The sequence below is a fragment of the Saccopteryx bilineata genome, chromosome 10 (genome assembly GCF_036850765.1).
Source record: "Saccopteryx bilineata isolate mSacBil1 chromosome 10, mSacBil1_pri_phased_curated, whole genome shotgun sequence".
NCBI classification, from domain to species: domain Eukaryota; kingdom Metazoa; phylum Chordata; class Mammalia; order Chiroptera; family Emballonuridae; genus Saccopteryx; species Saccopteryx bilineata.
Window position 1 is genome coordinate 6,085,158 of NC_089499.1, and position 14,716 is coordinate 6,099,873.

A 14,716-nucleotide genomic window follows, 5' to 3' on the forward strand; every position below is an offset into this window, starting at 1 on the left:
GGCCTGTGTTTGGGGCCAGCGGCCCTACGTCCGGCGTCGCGTCCTGGTTTGTGGGGACCTGGATTTCGGCGTCAGGGCGTCCTGGGTGGACAAGACAGATCCAGAATTGGGCAGTCGGGAAGGTGAAGGTCTCGGGGCCGACCCGGCGTCGGGAGTGAGCGACAGGAGTAGGCCAGGCGGGCCGCGGACGCCTCGGAGCCCGGGACTCGGTCTCCGCCCGCCCGCAGGCGCGATGAAGGCACTGATCTTGGTGGGCGGCTATGGGACGCGCTTGCGGCCGCTGACGCTCAGCATTCCGAAGCCGCTGGTGGACTTCTGCAATAAGCCCATCCTACTGCACCAGGTGGAGGCGCTGACCGCGGTAAGGCCCGCGGACGTAGTAGGACAGGGGAGGTCAGGGGTCGCTCGTGCCTTTGGCTAAGACCGTCTGTCGGCCGGCGCTGTTCTGTCCGACAGGCAGGTGTGGACCACGTGATTCTGGCTGTGAGCTACATGTCTCAGGTGTTGGAGAAGGAAATGAAGGCGCAGGAACAGAGGGTGAGTCGGCTCTTGGCTTTTCCCTCGGTCCCCCGCTCAACCTCCCACCTTGGTGGGAGGGACCTGACTGGAACTTTTCCCTTCCAGCTAGGAATCAGAATTTCCATGTCCCACGAAGAGGAGCCTTTGGGGACAGGTCAGTATATATAGGAATGTCCCTTGGGGAGAGTTTAGGGCTAGGAAAGGGTGAGACCCAGCCTGGATGGGGCCTGCTGAGCCTGGATCCAGGGCTCAGACCCTCCCAGAAAAATGGTGACCTGTCCCCATTCCCTAGCTGGGCCCTTGGCACTGGCCCGAGACCTGCTCTCTGAGACTGCAGACCCTTTCTTCGTCCTCAACAGTGATGTGATCTGCGATTTCCCTTTCCAAGCCATGGTGCAGTTCCACCGGCACCATGGCCAGGAGGGCTCCATTTTGGTAAGGACCAGGTCTTGCTTTTCTGACACTTCCACCTCCCATGTCTAGCCTACTCCCCCTCTAGCCTTGATCTGCCCTCTTATGTTGAGGGTGCAGAGCTGTGAAGACTTCAGGTGTCTCGGGCAAAGCCCCTGAGGTTTAGAATAGCATGCCTGTCAAGGTTCAGGAACACTGGACAAGGCCTGAGGTCCCCCTGCATTCAGGTGACCAAAGTGGAGGAGCCCTCTAAGTACGGTGTGGTGGTGTGTGAGGCCGACACAGGCCGCATTCACCGGTTCGTGGAGAAGCCGCAGGTGTTTGTGTCCAACAAGATCAACGCAGGCATGTATATCCTGAGCCCTAACGTGCTGCAGCGCATCCAGGTGTGTGGAAGCAGCTCTGGGACGGGCTGGGGTAGGGCAGGCCGCCGTCCCCCCCCCTCCCCGACCCTGCTCACAAGCTGCCCACTCCCACAGCTGCAGCCTACGTCCATTGAGAAGGAGGTCTTCCCTGTCATGGCCAGAGAGGGGCAGCTATATGCCATGGAGCTGCAGGGTGAGGCAGGGAGGCACGGGGTGGGGGTGGTCTGTGGACGGGCTGAGCCCCCTGATGCGTTCCATCCCTGCAGGCTTCTGGATGGACATTGGGCAGCCCAAGGACTTCCTCACTGGCATGTGCCTCTTCTTACAGTCTCTGCGGCAGAAGCAGCCTGAGCAGCTGTGCTCGGGTCCTGGCATTGTGGGCAACGTGCTGGTGGTGAGGCCCTTGCCCAGCCCATCATTAACCCTCCCCGTCTTGAGGGACAAATGGCCCACTTGTGTTTTCCCCTGTTTTCAGGATCCAAGTGCCCGCATTGGCCAGAACTGCAGCATTGGCCCCAACGTGAGCCTGGGCCCTGGCGTGGTGGTAGAGGATGGCGTGTGCATCCGGCGGTGCACAGTGCTGCGAGACGCCCGCATCCGCTCCCACTCTTGGCTCGAGTCCTGCATTGTGGGCTGGCGCTGCCGTGTGGGCCAGTGGGTAAGCCCCTGGGCTGGGCCAGGTGGGAGGGGGCGGGGGATGTGTCTGCCTCCCCGACAAGGTCTGCCTCTGCCTTCCCTCCAGGTTCGAATGGAGAATGTGACAGTTCTGGGTGAGGACGTCATCGTTAATGACGAGCTCTACCTCAATGGGGCCAGCGTGCTGCCCCACAAGTCCATTGGAGAGTCTGTGCCGGAACCTCGAATCATCATGTGAGGGGCTGCCGTGGGGCTGGCTGAGCCCTCGTTATTGGCAAGGGGAGCACCAGCTTGACCTGTCGGAAGGCCCTGGACTCTGCCGTTTGTTTGGGGAGGCTTGGATGAGGCTGAAGCCATTGGACACCCGCCGCCTTCTGTGGACATCATGTGGCAGGATTCTGCCTGGGCACACCCCACAAGGCCCACTCCCTCAAGAAGGGCCGGGCTGGGGCTGTATGGAATAATAATTTAATGCTCACTGTGGCCCCGACTGCAAGTCAAGTTTGGGCACAACTGAGGCATGGCTGGGCTCCCACCAACAAGGTGGCACACAGGCAAGGAGGCTGGTTGCGGCGGGGCTTGTGGGGGCTGGCAGGGGGAGCTCATAAATAGGGCCCAGCCTAGGTCTGGGCAGGTGTGGAGGCTCCTGCCATGGGGACCAGGCAGGCCTAGGCAGCCGAGGAACTGCTTGCGTTGGCTGCCTTCTCCCAGTCCTCCACAGACACGATGGTGGCTTTGCAGAAGAAGCAGTCCTTGTTGTTCATGAGGTGCTGGTTGATGCAGGCTCTGCCAACAGGAGGGGATGAGGGTGGCCTGTGTCCCTGCTGCCACCCCCTGCCACCCGCACCCGTAGGGCCTACTTACTTGCAGGACTTGTGGCCGCAGGGCTGGAACACAGCCGAGATGGGATGAGCGTAGCAGATGGGGCAGAGGTCCTCCTCACTGGTGGGCTGCAGGGAGCAATGTGCAAGGTGGGCTGGGGTTGGCTGCCCAGACAAGTGGACATACACCATGCCTACATAGTGTGCCCAGTCATGCATCTGGGCGATGGGCGTGGACCTGTGTGTGGTGGCCCCACTCACCAGGGAAGCGGCTGCAGCCTGGGCGGACGCAGAGGTCAGGTGTGCCAGCATCTGTTCCACCTGAGCCAGCTCCTCGGTGCTGATATAGTCTGTATCTGGGGTGATAGGTGTCAGGCCAAATGTGGCACTAGTACCTGGTGCCTATTGAGGACCCCCAGCCTGGTGATTTGCCCTTTTAGAGACTCCTGACCTGGCCTCCTTCCCTGACCCACCCCAGCCAACTTACAGCTCTGTAGGGAAAAGCGCTTCCGGTCAGGGGCTGGTAGAGCAGAGCCAGGGACAGGGGGCTCAGGCTGCCCCAGGAGATAGCTGATAGAGCGGAGCTGGAAGCAGGGGTCAGCCAGGAGCACTGACGTGGCTCTCTCAGTCCTAGGTAGGAGAGGGAGCAAGAGTGGTCAGGAGGCTGCGGCCTGAGAGCAGTGTCTACTGAAGGATGGGGTGACAATCCAGCTCCCCCCAATGTCCCTCCCCCAGGGGTCCACGTGCCAGTAAGGACCACAGAGCCCAGCTACCAGTTTAAGGAGGCTCGGGGTTGCCATCAGAAGATAGTTTAGGGCCACCAGCCCCTTAACATACATGAACCCTTCGAAGAAAACAGTTTAAAGGTGATTCCCAGACTTCCCCGTGTAATGGGAGTCGTGAGAACATGCTCACCAAGCACCGGCTGTGGCCGTGGGGTTGCACTTGCGCTCCCTCTGGCGGCCACGCGGGCCCCTGCTGGCCTGAGGTTAACCCTGCCCGCCCTCTCCGGCAGAGCCAATGGGAGCCCGAGGCGCCGCCCCTGAGTACTCATCCTCCCCGAGAGTATTTAGAAGCTGAGTGTACCGGAGAACACTCGGAGAGCTGGGGAAGCCCAAAAGGGAGTGCTCACTGGGGTGCGGAACCTGGACCCAGAGAGCGGAGCTGCGAACAGAGCCCGAGACGGGGTGAGTCCTGGGGCTCCGCCCGCCCCGTACGGAGCCAGCAGGTCCATCCCGGGTAGTCGCGATCATGAGCTGGCTGGCGCTGCTGGGCTCCCTGCTGTGCACGCTGTGCCACGGGTCTGCCACCCCGGACTCGGAGGGCTTCTTGCCCTCGGCGCCCTCTAACTGCCCCCAGGGATGCGTCTGCTCTGCCGACCTGCTGAGCTGCGCGGGCCTGGAGCTGCAGGACGTGCCGGCCGCGTTACCTGCAGCGGCTGCGGACCTAGACCTCAGCCACAACGCGCTCCGGCGCCTGCGCCCCGGCTGGCTAACGCCCCTCTGCCGGCTGCGCGCTCTGCGCCTGGGTCACAACGAGCTGGAGGCGCTGGGTCGTGGAGTCTTCACTAACGCCAGCGGCTTGCAGCTGCTCGATTTGTCATCGAACGTGCTGCGGGCGCTTGGCCCCCACGACCTCGACGGGCTGGGGGCGCTGGAGGAACTGTTTCTGTTCAATAACCGCCTGGCACACTTGGACCGGCTTGCCTTCCGCGGCCTGGACGCGCTCCGCTGGCTCTATTTGGGCTGCAATGAGCTCGCATCCTTCTCTTTTGATCAACTGCATGGTCTGAGTGCGACCCACCTCCGCATTCTGGACCTGTCCTCCAACCACCTGAAACAAGTCCCCGTACCTGAGCTGGCTGCGCTGCCGGCCTTTCTCAAGAACGGCCTTTACTTGCACAACAATCCCCTGCCCTGCGACTGCCACCTCTACCACCTGCTGCAGCGCTGGCACCAACGGGGACTGAGCGCCGTGAGCGACTTCGCGCGTGAGTACATGTGCCAAGTCTTCAAGGTGCCCACGTCCCGCGTCCGCTTCTTTGAACACAGCCGCGTCTTTGAGAACTGTTCGGTGGCCCCCGCACCGGACCTAGAGCGGCCCGAAGGGCATCTGCTCGTGCAGGCGGGGCAGCCCCTGACGCTCCACTGCAACACCGGTGTCCCGGCCCTGCACACCGCCTGGGTCTCCCCAGAGCGCGAGCTGCTGGTCGCGCCCGGATCCCACGACGGCAGCATTGAGGTGCTGGCTAACGGCAGCTTGGCCATCCCCAACGTGCAGCTCCGGCACGCTGGTGTCTTTGTGTGCCTGGCCACCGGGCCCCGCCTGCATCACAACCAGACGCACGAGTACAATGTGAGCGTGCACATTCCGGAGCCCGAGCCCGAGGCTTTCAGCACGAGCTACACGACTCTGCTGGGCTGTGCCGTGGGCCTGGTGCTGGTGGTGCTTTATCTGTTCACGCCACCCTGCCCCGGCTGCCGCCGCCGCTGCTGCCACCGCGCCTGTGGCTGCCGGCCTCGGGCGCCCAGCCCGCTGCAGGAGCTGAGCGCGCAGTCCTCTGTGCTCAGCACCACGCCCCCGGACGCGCCCAGCCGCAAGGCCAGTGTCCACAAGCACGTGGTCTTTTTGGAGCCAGGCAGGAGGGGCCTCAATGGTCGTGTCCAGCTGGCAGTAGCTGAGGACTTTGACCTCTACAGCCCCATGGGCCTGCAACTCAAGGCTGGCTCTGAGTCCACGAGCTCCACGGGCTCTGAGGGGCTGGTGATGACCTAGTGCCCACGGCCCCCACCCGGGCCAGCGCCCGTCTGCCGCTTGCCCTACTCTTTGCTGCTGCACACAGTACTGCCAGCTGCTGGGGGGAGGCCCTGGGCTGGAGCCTCCACCGACACCGCAGGCCCCCTCACCAGTAGCAGGGCTGGGGTCCCGGACTGCTCTCCTGCCTCTCCGCAGCATGGGGCCTGCCTACGCCCCCCTTCCTCTAGACACGCAGATTCAAACTGAGGCCCACCTGGAAGAGCCCTTGCGTTAGAGCCCCAGGTGGCTCTGGGGCTGAGGAGCTCCAGGAGTGGTGGTGAAGGGCTGAGGCAGAGCCTCTTTCCCTCCCCAAGGGGTGGCAAGGGAGTGGGTGCAGGGGACGGGCGGGCTCCAAAGGAAGACCTGGTCCCCACTGCTGGGGAGCAAGGAGCAAACAAACCGCCCCTGGTGAAACAGGACTGTCCGTGCTCCCACATCCAGCCTTCCAGCTTCCCAAACCCGTGCAGTCTGGGGGAGGCATGCAGGAGCCCCCCGGGGGCCTGGTCTAGGCCCCACCAGAGTGGCCCGCTCCCTCCATGGCCACTCTGGGGGCAGAGCCTCCTTATGGGCTCACAGGGCAGCAGTAAGTGCACCGTGGTCCTAGGCCCCGCTCTTCAGGAGTAAAAACCCTGCTGAGAAATGGCCCAGACGGGGGGCACAGAGCCAGAACTCACGATCCCTAGAGGGTAGAGGCCTCTTAAGGGCTGGCACTGGTCATGGCCTACTGGCAGAGGTAGTATCCTGGCTCCATAGGGAGCTCAGCCCTCCCACTGCAGGGAGGTCAGGGGGCGGGGGAAGGGGGACCCCTCCTGTGTGGGGGCTAAGCCGGGGGCCCCCTTGAATGTCCTAAATCTGGCAGTCATGGAGTTTCTTAATAAAGGTAGGACTTGCTCGTTGCTGGAGCCTTCGCAGATGCAGGTGGTAGTGTGTGTGCTCAGCTCTTGATCTCAGCAGTCTGTTCTGGACAGCACAAGATGCCACCTCCCATCCCCCGCCACAGAGCTGGTTCCCCTGCCCAAGGCTCGTGCTGTGGGCCCAGCACCCTGTTCTGCTGAAGCCTGACTCTCCCACTCAGCTGCTGGTACTGCCACATACTCTGGCATGTATCACCTCTCCCTCTTGCCTCTGACTCAGAACCTGATCCTGAGGTCCATCTTAGAGACGAGGGACCAGAGCTACAGAGAAGTCCTGCCCTGGCCCCTTCCCACATGCCCGGCCCCCACCGGGGCCCACGGTCCCTGACACTCACCCTAAGGCTGGGCCGTGCACCAGGAGCCGCACCAGGATGCCTGTCACCGCCACCAGAATAGGGTAGTGGTCCACGCTCTCCAGGCCTGAGGGGGGAGGGGGTGGGGAGGGGATGAGCTCCTCCCGCTGTGGGGGCTCCCGGCTGGCCAGGCGATGCCCCCTCCTTTCCCACTGCCTTCTCCCCGAGGGGCGCACTAAGGCTGGGGTGCCAAGCCCGGCTGCCACTGTTCCTGGCAGTGGAACCGAGGCCTAGCGTGTTGAGTGCAAGGCACCCAGGTCCTCACCGGGCAGCCGTAGGGTGACCACGCGGTCAAACAGGTTCCGCTCAGCCGTCACCCGGTTCAGCACCTGGTTCAGCAGCTGTGAGGGCAGCAGGCTGTTGGTGGCTGGCGGGCTCACTGCCGGGGCGTCCCCGGGGGCCCCCCACGCCGCCCTGAGGGACATACCTGCGCGAGGCGCCGCAGCAGCATCTCGGAGGTAGGCTGGGTCCAGTCGAGGAAGATCTCGGGCACCAGAGTGATGGTCATCTCCAGGACACGCAGCAGGCTGACTGAGAGGTCAAAACAGGTGGCACATACCTTGAGCTGCCGGCTGTCCACAAAGTTCCTCTCCAGGCGCTCAGCAGCCTGTTGGATCTGAGCCACCAACAGGTGGGAGGGCACTGGTCAGCGGCCTGGCCACGCCGCAGATCATGCCTCATCTCCTGCGACGCCCCGGCCCGCGCGGCCCACCGCAACCCACCTCCTGGATCATGCCGATGAACTCGGAGAAGGCCCAGTTGAGCTGGTTGAGGACGCTGTTGAGGAAGCTGGGCGCCGCCTCAGGGTCCCCACGCAGCAGGGCTGCCATGTGCTGCTGCAGCAGAGCGGAGGGACAGGGCTCTGCAGGGGCACCAGGGACTCCAGTCAGGGCCCTGCCCGGCCTCTGTCCTCGCTCGTTGGACCATTGGTACAAGGACAGAAAGGTGGCTGTGGGGACGCTCAGGCCTTGAAGGTGGAGGGGTGGGGCTAAACCTGTCCCCTCCCACTGCTGAGGAAGCCGCAGGCGGCAGGTGCCTCCAGCCTACATCACCCTCAGGCCGGAGCAGTCGGGTCCTGAGCCCCAGCGGGTTCTCAGCCATAGGCCCTTCAGGGAGGGCAAGACCTAGGCAGGGCGACCGAGACCCCTCCTCAGTCGTATCAAGGCTGGCTTCCCCTGGAGCCTCCTCTGAGCCGGGCTGTCCTCTGCTGTCCTTCTGCTGCCCTTGGCCTGCCTGGCCTTGGCATATGGCCAAGGTGATGGGTGCCAAGTCTAGGCGGATAGGCAGCAGTAACTAGAGCCCTGCACACCAGCTAGGTTGAATAGCTGTCCCCCATCCCCTCCCAATGCTAATCAATAGTTCCTGCAGCAGCAGGACGTGCTTGGCCGCGCAGCTCAGTTCCACCTTGGCGGCAGGACCACGGCCACCGCAAGGACTCGCTGTGCGACTGCACAAGGCCCTTGGCGTCTGGACACCCTTCAGGCCAAAACACTGCCCGCACAGGCAGAAACACAGCATGCGGGCCGAGGAGAGCCACCAGGTAGGGGAGCACAGTGTGCAGCAGGCAGATGACAAGCTGGACCACACAAGACCCGGGGCTGGGGAAGGTCCTCAGGCTCACAGGCCTTCACTAGACCAGGGTCCCAGGAGGGGGAGCACAGCCTCTGCTTCCAACCCAACGCCCCACCTCCAGGAACTCCCCTGGACACCCTGTGGGGCCCTGCCAACCCCGAGTCTGTGCCCTCCTGGACTCAGTCTCCAAGCACAGAACAGAGAGGGGGCAGGAAGACGCTGTGCTGGGACAAGGAACAGGGTCCGCACCCTAAGTTGCCGGGAGCCTGGGAAGACGCTGCTCCTTTCACGGTGACCCATGAGAGCTTCAGGCCCAGAGGGCACACGTGGGACCAGGGAGCAAGGGGCAGTAGTCCCAGTGTTCTTGGGCTGGGACGACAAAGGGGAATGGAGACTCCAGGGGACAGACAGGAGCTGGGGCCCAACACAAGCCCAGGAAAGGGGCGGGAAGAAGTGGGAAAACCAGAGACCCTGCGCGCAGAGAGCAAGGGCTGCCGCCCACTTGCCCTGGACACTCACTCTGGAGGCTGGGCAAGTTGGCGTCCTCGGGCTTGGTCTTCAGCAGGTGTGGCAGCCGTGTATAGCGGTAACCGAACCCGCAGCCCTGGGGATGGGGCGGCAGAGGTCAGTGGGGCAGGCGACCCTCCCTCCTAGACAGACACACGCCTCCCTCCAGCCAGGCTCACCCTCCAGAGCCGCACCAGGATCCAGTTGGTCTGGGCCCAGGGCCGCTGCTCATAGGGAGCCAGGAGGCTTCTCACCATGGCGATGCGCCTGCGGGGCAAGGGGGCAGGCACAGGGCAAGGCTGGGCACGGTGCTGGGCAGGGCAGGGCGCACGCCTCCCGCCCCGGGCCCCCACTCACTGCTCCTCAGGGATCCGCTCCACGGCCCGCAGGGAGTGTGGGTAGCAGACATAGCTAGCCAGGGCCTGCATCAGCGAGTCACGGATGTCTGCCGAGACAGGGCGGGCCTCAGCAGGTGCCTAGCACGAGCCCTGTCTCCCATGCCTCACGCCCATCTGGCCAACACATTGCATAGGAAACAGCCAGCCAGAGGTGCCATCCTGTCCCAGCCCCCAGAGCCCTGTGTAGGGCACCTTACCAGTGCCCACGATGCGTGTGTCAGCAAAGTGTTTGGCAAGGATGGCAGCCAGGCGGGTCAGGGTCTCCTCATAGCCTGCAGGACGGGAGTAGAAGCTGCTGGCTGGGGGTGGGGGCGACAGGGACAGGCATGTCCCCTGGCAGGTGGGCGGGCTTGGACAGTGGGCTCCAGAGCTGGCTCCAAGGGTCAGTCTGGGTCCAAGCCAGCCTCTGGGGACTTCAGACACAGTACTCACTGGCAGCTGGTGAGAGGCTGAGGCACAGACTAGCTGGGAGGGAAGGGAACCTGGCACAAGCTATAACCGCGCACAGCCCATGTGACACACACACTCGGGGGCTCAACAGTCAGAGCCCCCTGGGCACCCACAGCTCCGCCTGAGGATATAGTCTACACAGAGGTCCGAGGCGGGCAGGGGCGAGCAAGAGCCTGGCAGCCTGCCGCCTGGTCCACACATAAACCCCCCAGTCCAGCCTGGAACCCCGGGTCTGCCAGAAGGGACGGCTCCTGTGTGGCCCCTTGGCTGTGATCTACAGAGACAAACCACTGCCCTGCCCAGCTGCCACACCCTGTGCCAGGGCCAGGGCAGCAAGGTGAGAGGCCAGGCCAAAGAGGAAGTGAAAGCAGGGACCCATTTTGTCAGCTTCCCTCCCAACGCCAGGGAGGAGCCGCTGGTCCTGTGGGTCTGGCACCAGGCACGGCTCCCGCCACGTGGGCGTTAGCAGATGTGTGTCTGATGCACGTGGGGCGAAGTAGGAGCCACCCTCCTCCCCGCGCATGCGCGCTGCAGGGCCCAGACGGCTCAGAGCAGGGCTCCCAGGGCTCCCTCCAAAGGCCCTTTCCTGCCCTCTCCCAGCTGGACCGGCCCCCTCACCTGGGAGCTCCTCCATGCTGTGGACGGGGCCAAAGTAATTCTTGAGAGCGCTGTAGCTGTTGATGGCCACGCTTAAGTAGAACTCGGGCATGAAGGCAAAGAGGGGTCCTGTGCGGTCTCCATGCTCGATGGTCCGCAGACAGACGCGCAGCAGCCAGTAGATGTCCAGCATCTTCTCCTGTGGGAGGCACATGGGGCTGCCGGGCCGTTCACGGTAAGGGCCGCAGTGGACGTGGCCCCATCTGGGAACCAGGAAAGGCCTCACCAGAATATGACCTGATAACTGAGAACTGATCACGGAAGGAGGAGCAGTGGCTCAGGCAGGAACGAAAGATCAAGCACTTGACTGGCAAGAAGGCTGCCCTGGCCTGGAGAACTCGGGTTTACTTTTTTAAAGGCACAGAGGGCTTTTGTGACCAGAAGTGTGTCGGGAGCACTGCCCAGTGCAAAAGGGCCCGAAGAGACAAAGGGGAACAGAGCCCGTGAGGAAGCTACAGGCTCTCCGAGGCCCCTGACAGCAGAGCATCTGGCTGGCCGGGCGTGGGGATGCACCAGTGGGCTGGGGGTGGAGAGGACAGTCGCACCAAGAATGGGGCAAACATCTCTGGGGGTGACAGAGCCCCCATGGAGGTGACAAGAAGGGGAGGAGAAGTCAGCCTGGCACAAGGCTAGGGGATATGGGTCAGCCCACGTGAAACGCCAGGTGCCTGACGATGCCCCAAAGAGGCACTGAGGAGGCAGAAACAGGCCTGGAGCTCAAAGGGGGGGAGCGGGGAAGCCAGGAGGCAGCGCGGCTGCTGGGGGGACGGAGGCCACAGAGCGCGGACAACCTGCCGGGGCCTGGCTCCCCACAGGGTCATGGTACCCAGACAGCCCCCCACGAAGGGGACCAGAACGAGGCCCCAGGTCCCAGCCTACACCCAGAACACCCGCACCTCCTAGGAGGAGCCGGAGCACATGGGCTCACAGCAGCTCCGATGCGCCTTCAAACCTGAGAGCCCAAGGAGATGGAAGCAAAGTCAGACGGCTGCGCCTGGGCCGGGCACACACATGGCCGCGTCTGAGGAGGGGACAGCAATGGCTCCCATGGGGCCACAGGGCCGCTGCAGTGGGGAGGTGTGTCTGCAAAGTGGTGGGAGCCCGAGAGGCCTGGCAAGACTATTTCAGAGAAATGGTGGAGCCTGTGCCGGGCCAAGAGCGAGGGGCAACGAGACCCCGCAGCAAGGAGAGAGCGGGAGCTGTAAGTGGGCGCAGAGTCGAGAAAGGGTATCCTGGGACTTCCCCTCTGCTGACAGGAGAAAGTGAGGGAAACCGAGGCAGGAGGGGAGCTCTGGAGCTGCAGGAGGAAGAAGGCACTACAGCACAATAAGGACTATATTGTGACAAGCCCACAGCGAACGTCATACTCAATGGTGAAAGACTGAAACCTTTCTTCTAAGAGCAGGAACAGGCAAGGAGGCCTGCTTTCACACTCCACTCAACAGAGCACTGGAAGTTCTAGCCAGAGCAACTAAGAATAGGAAGTGAAAGGCATCCCCATAGAAAGGAAGAAATAAAATTATCTGTTTGCAATGACATAATCTTATATGTAGAAAACCCTAAAGATTCCATAGAGACACACACACACACACACACACACCCTGTCAGAATAAATAAGTTCAGGAAATTTGCAAGATACAAAACTGACAAAAATCAGTTGTGTTCTTATATCCTAGCAATGAGCAATCCAAAATGGAAACCAAGGAAATAATTCCACTTATATTAGCATTAAAAAAATGAAATAGGTACAGATTTGACCAAGGAGGCAAAAGACCTGTACACTGAAAACTACAGAATGTTGCTGAAAAAAATTTTTAAGGCACAAATGGGGAGATATCCCACGCTCGTGGACTAGAACATTTAATATTGTTAAGTCGCCAACACTACCCCAAAACTACAAATTTAATGCAGTTCCTATCAATATCCTAATGATATTTTTTGCAGAAACTGAGGAAAATCTATTGTAAGTCATATGGAATCCCAAGGGACACCAAACAGGCAAAACAACCTTGAAGCAGAACAAAGCTGGAGAACTCACACTTCCTGATTTCCATTTATTACAAAACTACAATAATAAAAACAGTGTGATCCTGACATATAGATCAACAGAATAGAACAGAAAAGCCCAGAAAAAAATCCATATCCATATATATATATATACACACACAAACGATTGTGATGACAAGTGTGCCAAGACCACTTAATGGGAAAAGGGCAGTCTCTTCGATAAATGGTGCTGGGAAAATAATTTTACATGCAAAAGAGTGAAGTTGGACCCTCACCTCACACCATATACAACAATGAACTAAAATGGATCAGAAAGTTAAACTTAAGAGCAAAAAATACACTGCTCACAAAAATTAGGGGAACGGGGACTGTGCAGATACTCCAGTACTTTCAGCCTTTTGTATGGTGCATTTTCACCAATGAAATAAAAGCTGGGTTTGCATCTCATTTGCATAATCAAACAACTTTCTTTGACTTGTCATTCATTTGCTTTTCTGATGTTCTTGTTTAATAAAAAAAAGTCAAATGCTTCTTTTTTTTATCACTTCATATTCATTTTGAAATATCTCTTAATTTTTAGAAGAAAACAGGGGAAAAGTCATGACGTTGTATTTCACAATGATTTCTTGCATATGACAAGGGCATAGGCAAGAGAAGAGAAAACAGACAAGCTGTACGGCATTAAAATTAAAACGAGAAGGCAGTTTGCTGAGTCAAGTAAGCCACGGACAAAAAGACTACCCTGTGTCTGACTACATGTAAATGAGGTACCCAGGGCAGTCGAGTTCACGGACAGAAAGCGGAATGGCGGTTGCCAGGGCCTGAGGTGAGCGGGAGTGAGGGGTTAATGCGTGTAGATTTCAGTGTGGGGAGATGAGAAAGTTCTGGAGATCTGTTGTACAACGATGTGAACATACCTAACACTAGTGAGCTGTACGGTTAAAATGATTAAGGAGGTAATTTACATATTACTCTACTTTACCACAATTGTAAAAAATGGTTAAGATGGTTCATTTTATGTTATGTATGTTTTCTCACAATTTTAAAAAAAGAAAAAGGTATAAATATATGGGAAGGAGCAGATTCTTGCAGATTGCCTGGGAGGTGGCCAGGCACGCAAACTGGGCGGGCGGTAGGGAGAGGAAGCCCAGACAGGGACCATCTCTGTGGTCTTGCCGGCACTGTGGTCTGCGGCAGGAGAGAAGGAAGGGGTGAAAGGGGAGGTGTGGGTTAGGGAGGAGCCACGAGGGGACAAAGCAAGTGGAGATGGAGACACCAAGGGCCTTGGACAGCGGGTACGGGAGTGGGACTCCCCGAGAAGGCGCACAGGGGCTGAGACGCTGTATGGCACCTGGGGCGTGACCCGGGCCCTCCTAGTCGGGGAGAGGTCACAAGCCTGCAAGGTCCGGGGCCTGGGGGCGAGCCTGGTCAGAGGGAGCCTACCCTCTGTCCCTCCACCCCTCGAGGCTGACTGCCCAGGGACGGCACGGCCTAGTCTCCCCGGTTCACTGCCTTCACTGCCGAGTGTCCCTAATGTCAGGGTGGCCCCTGGCCCTCTCCGGGCTCTGGGCACATGTTATTGAATAAGTGAGGGAGTGAGGGAGGGAGTGAAGGACGAGAGAACAAACCACTGGCCTCGAGGGTGGGGAGAGAGTCTGAGAGGAGATGCAAAGAGGGAGGGCGTGGCGTGGGGAGGCCACAGAGCCCCTCACCCCCTCCACCCCCGTGCACTGGGAGGGAGGGCGACTCAGGAAGCTGAGAGGAGGGCAGGGAGAAGGGGAGGCCGGTAGAGACGGACTTGGTTCGACTGCAGGGTTTATAAGCAAGAGGGGGCCTGGAGGGTCTAGAAATGGGATCTATTCCAGTTCATGGGTCCTGAGAGGTTCAGGGGGTGACATGAGGTAGGAGGAGGGAAGATGAGGGTACAGAGGGTGTGTGCCAAAGGCCCGGGCAGCAGGAGGCACCAGGGAGCTGACACCACCCTGCCCAACCCGTGACTAGTCGGTGAGTCTGTGGAAGGCACCGCTGCCGGCCAAGGCCACACCCGCTCACCTGGGAGTAGACGGTGGCCTGGACCCAGGCAAGGCGGCGACTCAGGTGGTCCAGCTTTTCTGAGAAGACTTTTTGGCTCTTGGTCAACTCTGCAAGGATGTCCTTCCTCTGCCCCCCCCCCAAGGAAAAAGGACCATCAGGACATGGCTCCATATCCAGGTAGCCTCACAGGGGCCCACGGGCGCCCAGGGCAGGTAGTGGTGGGTAGACCCAGCTCCCTCTTTAAAGCCACCTCTGCCTGTGACTGGTGCTAAGCCT

The 14,716-nt window shown here is 60.3% G+C and overlaps 3 protein-coding genes across 5 annotated transcripts in view; 2 read left to right on the top strand and 1 right to left on the bottom strand.

The window, feature by feature from the left end:
* The first annotated feature begins 1 nt into the window (after position 1).
* GMPPB (GDP-mannose pyrophosphorylase B) lies at positions 2–2,414 on the top strand. 2 transcript variants are annotated; one of them, XM_066245737.1, is made up of 9 exons: positions 2–361; positions 457–537; positions 625–673; positions 812–954; positions 1,158–1,316; positions 1,410–1,488; positions 1,562–1,689; positions 1,771–1,953; positions 2,038–2,414. In XM_066245737.1, exons 1-9 carry the CDS (start codon positions 233–235, stop codon positions 2,167–2,169), a joined length of 1,083 nt encoding a protein of 360 aa, XP_066101834.1. In that variant the 5' UTR covers positions 2–232; the 3' UTR covers positions 2,170–2,414. The 2 variants fall into 2 exon arrangements, with proteins under 2 accessions (XP_066101834.1, XP_066101833.1); XM_066245736.1 differs by having other exon boundaries at positions 1,771–2,414.
* RNF123 (ring finger protein 123) overlaps positions 2,384–14,716 on the bottom strand; it is a 26,419-nt gene continuing 14,086 nt past the window's right edge. The window contains exons 26-39 of one of the 2 annotated variants that reach the window (XM_066245734.1): positions 14,459–14,566; positions 10,361–10,538; positions 9,490–9,564; positions 9,252–9,339; positions 9,074–9,161; positions 8,907–8,991; positions 7,538–7,677; positions 7,243–7,431; positions 7,081–7,156; positions 6,798–6,882; positions 3,240–3,382; positions 3,014–3,108; positions 2,796–2,881; positions 2,384–2,717 (exon numbers count right to left, since the gene is read on the bottom strand). In XM_066245734.1, the coding sequence (XP_066101831.1) occupies positions 2,600–2,717; positions 2,796–2,881; positions 3,014–3,108; positions 3,240–3,382; positions 6,798–6,882; positions 7,081–7,156; positions 7,243–7,431; positions 7,538–7,677; positions 8,907–8,991; positions 9,074–9,161; positions 9,252–9,339; positions 9,490–9,564; positions 10,361–10,538; positions 14,459–14,566 (1,554 nt within the window). In that variant the 3' untranslated portion in view covers positions 2,384–2,599. Of the gene's footprint in view, positions 2,718–2,795; positions 3,109–3,239; positions 3,383–6,797; positions 6,883–7,080; positions 7,157–7,242; positions 7,432–7,537; positions 7,678–8,906; positions 8,992–9,073; positions 9,162–9,251; positions 9,340–9,489; positions 9,565–10,360; positions 10,539–14,458; positions 14,567–14,716 lie in introns of both variants that reach the window. The other variant, XM_066245733.1, reaches the window with a different exon arrangement.
* Positions 3,382–6,459, top strand: AMIGO3 (adhesion molecule with Ig like domain 3). The gene has a single exon (XM_066245735.1). The coding sequence runs from the start codon at positions 4,004–4,006 to the stop codon at positions 5,525–5,527; it is 1,524 nt and encodes a 507-aa protein (XP_066101832.1). The 5' UTR covers positions 3,382–4,003; the 3' UTR covers positions 5,528–6,459.

Coding starts and splice junctions, on each gene's coding strand:
- GMPPB (XM_066245736.1), top strand. CDS start 233: ATGAAGGCACTGATCTTGGTGGGCGGCTATGGGACGCGCTTGCGGCCG. Junction 538..624: donor TGAAGGCGCAGGAACAGAGG/GTGAGTCGGCTC, acceptor TTTCCCTTCCAG/CTAGGAATCAGAATTTCCAT. Junction 955..1,157: donor GCCAGGAGGGCTCCATTTTG/GTAAGGACCAGG, acceptor CCCTGCATTCAG/GTGACCAAAGTGGAGGAGCC.
- AMIGO3 (XM_066245735.1), top strand. CDS start 4,004: ATGAGCTGGCTGGCGCTGCTGGGCTCCCTGCTGTGCACGCTGTGCCAC.